The sequence below is a fragment of the Orcinus orca genome, chromosome 4 (assembly GCF_937001465.1).
Source record: "Orcinus orca chromosome 4, mOrcOrc1.1, whole genome shotgun sequence".
Taxonomy (NCBI): Eukaryota; Metazoa; Chordata; class Mammalia; order Artiodactyla; family Delphinidae; genus Orcinus; species Orcinus orca.
In genome coordinates this window covers 45793624-45801244 of record NC_064562.1, presented here as the reverse complement: position 1 = coordinate 45801244, position 7621 = coordinate 45793624, and the positions used below count along the sequence as shown (strand labels likewise).

Sequence of the window (7621 nt, the reverse complement as noted above, 5' to 3'; positions counted from 1 at the left end):
CTGGACATGCAAGGAGAATTTCTCATAGTCCAGAGCACCACTAGGATGGTTCCCATTGTTGCAGAAACTAAGCTGTGTGGTTACCAGAACTCCTTCCTCTTCCTCCCGGGCATACAGCTAAACTACATTACCTAGCCTCCCCTGCAGTTAGTAGGGAAAATAGGACTGACTTTCAAAACTTATGTGAACCTCTGTGTGTATTCTCTTCCCTTATCTGCAAGCTGGACGTATATGAACCAGTAGAGGACATATGATTCTAGAAAACAGCATTGAATCAGGGGTTAACCTGGGATCCATTAATCAAATTGAGGAGAACCATGAACTTGGATTTGGAACAAAAATAACTCTGTATCTTCCCTAACCTCTAACTGAAACTTAGCATTTCCTTCAATTATGAATGTAGGCCCCAATGAATAGTAATATTGACAATACTTGTGACTTTATCACCAATACAAATCACAGGTATTTTCATATTATATTACAGCTGTTGGAGGTATCTCAAAATACCATTTACACTCAATTTACACTCAATTTGCTTTTAAGTAACAGTATTAAACCCACTGCTAGATTTTTTTATTACATATGCTAATAAAAAGGCACATATATAAGTTTATTATAAAATAATTTGGTAACAGTGTTTCAATAAAATTGGTTTCCTTTGTGATCTCACAGATTTTCATGCCATTAAAAGACGATTTTCTGAGGAGTCCTTAGGCTTCACCAGATTGCCAAAGAGGGCTAAGGAACAAATGGAGTCCTAAACGATTTCATGGAGGAGGGCCCTTCTTTTCCTCTCTCCTTCACATCCCCACCACACTGCTGACTCATATTGGACTGTGATGTGAGAAATTAGCTGCTATTGTATTAAGTTATTGAGGTTTGGAGGTTAGTTTTTAGGACAACTAGCCTAGACACACTAATACCCTTGCTACCAAAATGGCCCAAACATGGCAGAGAGCACCTGAGACCTGAAGAGGCCTCTGATTGGAAAGGACCCAGAAGGGACTCGTGAGGACCAAAGATTAGATGGAGCCAGTGAAGATGCCTCAGAGGGTACCAACATGGAAGCACAGTTTTGCTGAGTACAAGGAACAACTCCTTCATCTTAGAAATAAAGTTCAATAACAGTAATATAACTGCCACACAATAATTTTCTTACTATTATTTATTATTTTCTTTTCCCCTACTAGGGAGACAGTTATTTTTGTTTCTTGTATCAGATATTAAGTGCTTCTGAATTCATCAAATTATATATATAATATATAAAACTATATATATACAGTGTTAAAGCAATCTCCAATTATCTTCATTTTCTTAAAATCTTACTCAGGTAGACTGTCACAACTGAAGAGAAGCCAATAACCACGAAGATAAGATGCTGTATAATGTAAACATCAGCCTGTCCTAATCACTGCACCAAGCCTCATGCCAGGCATATACACATTTTTATGAACGAGTAAATTAATCAAACAGCATTTATTTTAATTATATGCAGTGTGTGTCACTCATGACTGGACTTTGTTATGAGAAAGTCACTGCCTTTTTCATATGTAAGCGTAAGGTGAGTAGGTTTGGAACTTAAAGCTTCTACACTGAGCCTAAGGAAATTAAATAGTCTTTTAAAACTACTTTTCAGTGTCTGCTTAGTATTAGGGTGTAGTCGGAAGAACCATAATTGTTTTTGTTCTTTGACTTTTCATGTTGATTTTCATACATTCAAGAGTGAAGAACAGCATAATGAATCCCCCAAGTACCCATTACCCAACTTCAACAATTATACATGTTGTCATTCTTATTTTATCTATTCCCCCTGCCCCGACCTTTTTTTGCTGGAGTTTTTTTTTTTTTTTTTTGCGGTACGCGGGCCTCTCACTGTTGAGGCCTCTCCCGTTGCGGAGCACAGGCTCCGGACGCGCAGGCTCGGCGGCCATGGCTCACGGGCCCACCCGCTCTGCGGCATGTGGGATCTTCCCGGACCGGGGCACGAACCCGTGTCCCCTGCATCGGCAGGCGGACTCTCAACCACTGCGCCACCAGGGAAGCCTGGAGTATTTTTTTTTTTGGCTGGATTAATTTAAATTCTAGGCTTCATATTCTTTCAACTCTAATTATTTCAATATATATCTCTAACAGATAAGAACTTTTTTTTAACATAATACTACAATACCATTTAGCTTACTTAACAAAATTATTAACAATTCCTTAATAGCATATACAGTCCATGTTCAAATTTTGCCTGGTCATCTCAAAATGTATATTTGGTTTGTTTAAGTCACACAGTCTCCACAATGGTTGTGTTTGGTCAACATCTCTCTAAAGTTTAATAGATAAATTCCTCCTCCCTCTTTAAAAAATGACATTTATTTGTTGAAGATACCAGGTCATTTGTTCTGTAGAAATTCTCTCATTCTGGATATGGCTGACTGTAGCTTAACATGTCCCTCTATTATTATTATCATTATTATTATTTTAATAAAAATGGTAGTTAGATCTAGGGCCTTGTTTGAATTCAAGATAAATTTTATACATACACACAAAATTTTCTTTTGGCAAGAATATTTCATAGGTGTCACTGTGCACTTCCTACTGCATTTGGAGGCACATAATATTTGTCTCCTTTATAGTGATGTTACACTTGACCAGTGACTTCAAGAGTTGCCAGTCTGATCCATCGTTGCAAACTGCTCCAGCTTTCACCTAATGGTATTAGTCATTGATGGCAATTGGCTAGATCTATTATTTCAAGAGTTGCAAAATGGCAATTTTTGGCAAAGCTGTCATTCTATAAAGAAGAAATTTCTTTCATTGACTATGTGGATACCCTGAAATACAATTCATACTGAAAAGGCAGGATAAATGCTTGTTTCTTTTACTGAATTTAATCTACTTTCAGCATGGAGTCCTATTAACTTCCAATAGTGAGCAATGAGTTTCCCTCAGCCCACTCTACACCCCTCCCCAAGGTCAACATGTGGCTTTCACAGTGAAACCCATCAGGGCTAGAATGGGATGGGATTGGGCTGACCCTGGTATGGTCCAGGAATTTAGGGGAGATAGGCAGTGGTCAGGGAAGAGAGAATACGTACCTTAAGCAGGCTCTAGGAGGTGGAGTGTGAGTCTTCTGAGCTGTCCTGGGCATGGGGGCTTTCCGTGGATTCGCTGGATTCCTTGCTGTCACTGCCACTATCATCAGCGGACGGGTTCTTCTATTGACAGGCCTCTTCAGAACCAGGAAGTGTACTGCCCTGGACCTCCTGGTTCTCCCTGGAGCCCAGCACAACATACCTGCCCTTCTCCTTCAGCTCCAGCTACCTCCTCAGCTCATCTGCCATCTGTGACAGACCCGGCTTCATAGCATAAGCATCTTCTCCATCTGCAGAGTATTTGGGTTCCACCTCACTAACGTGAAGGTTGAGAGCGTTAGAATAGAGGTGCAAGGCTGCCCAGTTACTCTTCCTGACGTGCAGGGACACATACTTGTCATTAAAGTTCTCCATCATGGCCCGGGAGGCCTGGTCCATCAGCTTCTGGGCCAGGCCGAGGCGCCGGTGTGAACGCTTCACAGCCAGGGAGGTGATATGTCCGTGGGGGACATCATCTGGGTCCTCCTCCATTTTGGCCAGACGTAGCCCACAATCTTCCGTCCTCATCCTCAGCGATGTAAGAGAGATGGGGTCAGGAAAGGCCATGGTAGAAATAGTATTTCATCTGGTAGTTCTCCGGAAGGCAAAGGAAGTTGCAGGGCTGCAGTTTCACCAGGTCGTCTGGCCGAGCACTGCGGATGTTCATAATGGTGGCAGGTAGCGAGCCGGCTCTGAGTGCGGAGACTGGGAGAGAGGGTACCGCCAAGCACAAGGGACACTGTTTGCCTCAGGGGCTTGAGTCCAAGGGAGACGAAGCTGCGAGGCCGGATGGCGGGAAGGCAAGATAACCAGCAGACAGAAGGGGCGGTGCTAAGATATGGCTTCCGGAAGTGTCCACCTAGTCCCAGCCAATGAGGTTTTCACTTGATTGTGCATGTGCGCGCGCATGGCTGAGGGGGTGGGACAGTGGAGTTCGTTATGCTCTCAATGGTTTTAATACAATGTTTGATCCATTATTGTCATTATTCTTTTATTTGTTTCAATTATAACTTTTTAATTGGGATACATCTGTATAAATGTTCACGAACTGTATAAACCCATGTCACCGGAGTTTAGAGCAAGAACCAGAACACTGCGAGGACCCCAGAAACCCCCCTTGATGCCCCCTTCCAGTCCTCCTTGCCCCATGTCCCAAGAGTAACTGTGACCTAGATTTCTACCAGTCTTTATATACATGGAATCATAATGCATACACTGTTTTTGTGTCTTTTTTTTTTTCCACTCGATACTTGTTTCAGCTACCTTGTGTGTAGTTGGGAATTCTTTATACTCTTTCCTTTTTGATATTCCATTGCCTAAACATATCACAACTTATTCACCCATTCGACTGTTGTTGGCCATTTGTATTATTTTAAATTTAGGAATAGTAGGAATAGTGTAGCGAAACGTTCTGGAGCATGTTTTTGTTGACCCATGCATATTTATCTAGGATTAGAATTACTGGGTCAAAACATAACGTCATATTCAACCTTTATGTAAATACTGCCAAGCTATTTTCCAAAATGGTTGTTGCACATTTTCATCAACATTTGGTATTTCTCATCTTTTTCATTTTAGCCAAGGTGGGGAGGTGGGGGAGAATGGTAGTATTATATTGTGGTTTTATTTTGCATGTCTCTAATGAAGTTGAGCACCTTTTTTACATGCTTATTAGCCATTCTAAATTCTTTTTTTTATGAAGTGGTTGTTCAAGTCTTTTGTTCATTTTTCTATTGGGTTGTGTGTATTTTTCTCATTGATATTTAAGGGTTTTTAAAATATATATATTCTGAATATGACTCCTCTGTCAGATATATTTATAGTGAATAGCATCTTCCTTTACTGGTTGATTTTTTATTCTCTTAATGGTTATTTCTGACACCAAGTGGGAATTTTAACATAGTCCAATTGTCTGCCTTTTTACATTTCATGGTTAATGCTTTTTTGTGTCCTGTTCAAGAAATCTTTGCTAACTCCAGGGTCACAGAGACATTCTTCTATGTTTTCTCCGGAAACCTTTATTGTTTTACATTTTATGTTTACATATGCAATCTGTTGGAATTTATTTTTGTGTATGTTGTGAGGTAGAGGTTCAGCTGTTTTTCTTCCATGGATATTCTAACCATCTAGCACCATTTATTGAAAAAAAACACTTTTCCTCCACTGTATTGCATTCTTGCCTTTGTCATAAATCCTAAATTGCATTTCTAGATACATTGTAAAAATTTTATACCACCTTGATATAGCAAGATATGTGGTATTTCTTTAATAGTGCAAAGAAGTCATATTTTATTAGTACCACTTGCATGTAACCTGACTGTAAGCCTTAGAATTATCTGTGTATCTTATATAGTCTTCCTTTCCCATTTCCTGTCATATCATTACCTGGAAACTCACACACCAAAATTAACTGTTGTAATTAGATAGTCTCTTTTCTTGTATCATTACCTAGGTCATGGTTATACTCTAACTCATGTAGAAAATGTGTGCAGCATTCTTTCCAATAAGGTTACACACTTATTTACTAGCTGAAGTAGTCTACAGCCATGTGATTTGTGTAACATAGCTTGAAAAGCCACTATTTTTTGTTGTAATTTAACACTTAGTTGTGTTTTCATTAATAAGTTTTTAAGATTTAAGATAAGACTTTATATCCTTGATGTTTTGATTGACTCTATACATTGAAAAAGTTATTTCCCAGTATTATTTCCATTCAGAAATTTCTGTTTTATGTTAAACGTCACTCCATGGGCAAGGATATATGTTTTGAGATGACATGGCTCTAAAATCTTAATCCAGAAAGTCATTTGGTTCTTCTATTATAGGTTCTTCTTTAAAAAGCATGGACTATCAGAATTTGATTTCATTGTGGTCTTCTATAAAACAGTGTATCTTTACTGGACTTCCTAAAGTGTAGGCTTGACAAATGAGGCAGGTGTGACAAAATAGACCAACTTAGAAAAACTCAAAACTCACATATCAATTATGTATCTGTCATTTATGTTGTCATCACTTTTGTTTACCTTTTTCATCCCATAGGCCATGAAAGAAAGATGAAGAAGATCCTTGGGCCTGTACAAATTTGGGAAAAAGAGTCACCCTATTAGTCAGTAAGTTTTGTTTGTTTGATTCTGTTTAATCCTGAATCTGAGGACTAATCTTAGAGTAAGGCAAAACAGAAAGAGTTTTCAGAGGCACCTAGTTGGACCCAGAAAGAGAAAATGGCAGTTACTTTGGCTGTAGTGGGAGCCAAAGCATTTCCATGTCTAAGTCTTTTAGAGAGCAAAACACTTCATGACAGCTATATGATAATGTATAAGAGATCATCAATGAATGAACAAATAAACATTTTTTATACCTACTGAGGTGATGAACTCTCATTGTTTCCTGCATTGTCCATAGTCATAAATAAGACCAAAAATTATACATTCAATCATGTGGGTAAACAAGAATAGACAGCAAAGAAGAATCTTCTACGTTCTCATGTTGCTGCATATTCCAAACCCACCTTTTTTCTGTCCACCAACAGAGCAAATCTACATAAAATATGAGGTCAGTAATTTTGAAAAAAAAAAGTTTTTGAAGTTAATACTGGATTTGAACAGTGGACAGGGGCTGTAAGACAGTTATGAAACTTCCCTCACATTGAAATGGGAGCAAACAGAATGGGTTTAATATGAGCCCAGCCTTCTCTGTTTGCAGAGAAGAATAAAATTGCATATTTTGTTAGGCTAATATTAGAATGTGATTGTGTCTTTAGGAGTGCTGTGACTGTGTGGGGAATAGCTATAGTCAGAGAGGTCAGGGCAGAACTGACTCATACTAAGGAGTGGGCCATTCTCTGTTTTCATGAATCTGTGTTCACACCTAAAATAGTTTCTTTTTCCTCACAATGTAAAAATATATAGGCTTATCATTACCAAGAAGATGTAGAGCTAGGGTTCTCTACAAGGTTTGTTTAGAGAAGAAAAGAAGACTATTTGGCTTCTTGTGACAAAGGTCATGGATCTGGGATGTTCGTTTAAATTGGTTGCAATAGAAGCTTTGGATTAGAAACATATCCAATATGCTATGTAAGTTGTAGCTAGCTAAGCCCAAGAGGGTGGACATTTGTGAAATTTAAGTGGACCTTGGGACCCTGAGACTGGTTTTTATCCTAGAAGATGACCTCACTTTTATTGGTATAGGTATGTAATGTCCCAAGTAATGAATCTGAGACAGGCATCACCATATATATATTTTTAGAAGCTTTGTAACATATGGTCTACACAAGTTGTAAGATTTAGGTATCTCATCTTTCAGTGAAGGAGTGGCTAACAGAAGGTCATCAACATCTTGGTTAAGGGCAGAGTTTCCAATATATAAAATGTTATCTAAATCCCTTTCCAAATGTGGGAGTTCAAAGAAAATCTTTCAATATAGTCTCAAGGAATTTGGGTCAATGTGAATTGCAGGTCTATATGGCTCTTGGGTTGTACTGGAAAAGAAAACAAATTAGA

General features: G+C 38.7%; 1 protein-coding gene across 1 annotated transcript; it reads right to left on the bottom strand.

The window, feature by feature from the left end:
- Positions 1-3098: 3098 nt before the first annotated feature.
- On the bottom strand, positions 3099-3804 carry NAA11 (N-alpha-acetyltransferase 11, NatA catalytic subunit). The gene is given in 2 exon segments (XM_004286926.1): positions 3099-3633; positions 3635-3804. Coding segments are annotated over 2 exon segments (690 nt in total). The 5' UTR covers positions 3790-3804.
- Positions 3805-7621: the final 3817 nt, after the last annotated feature.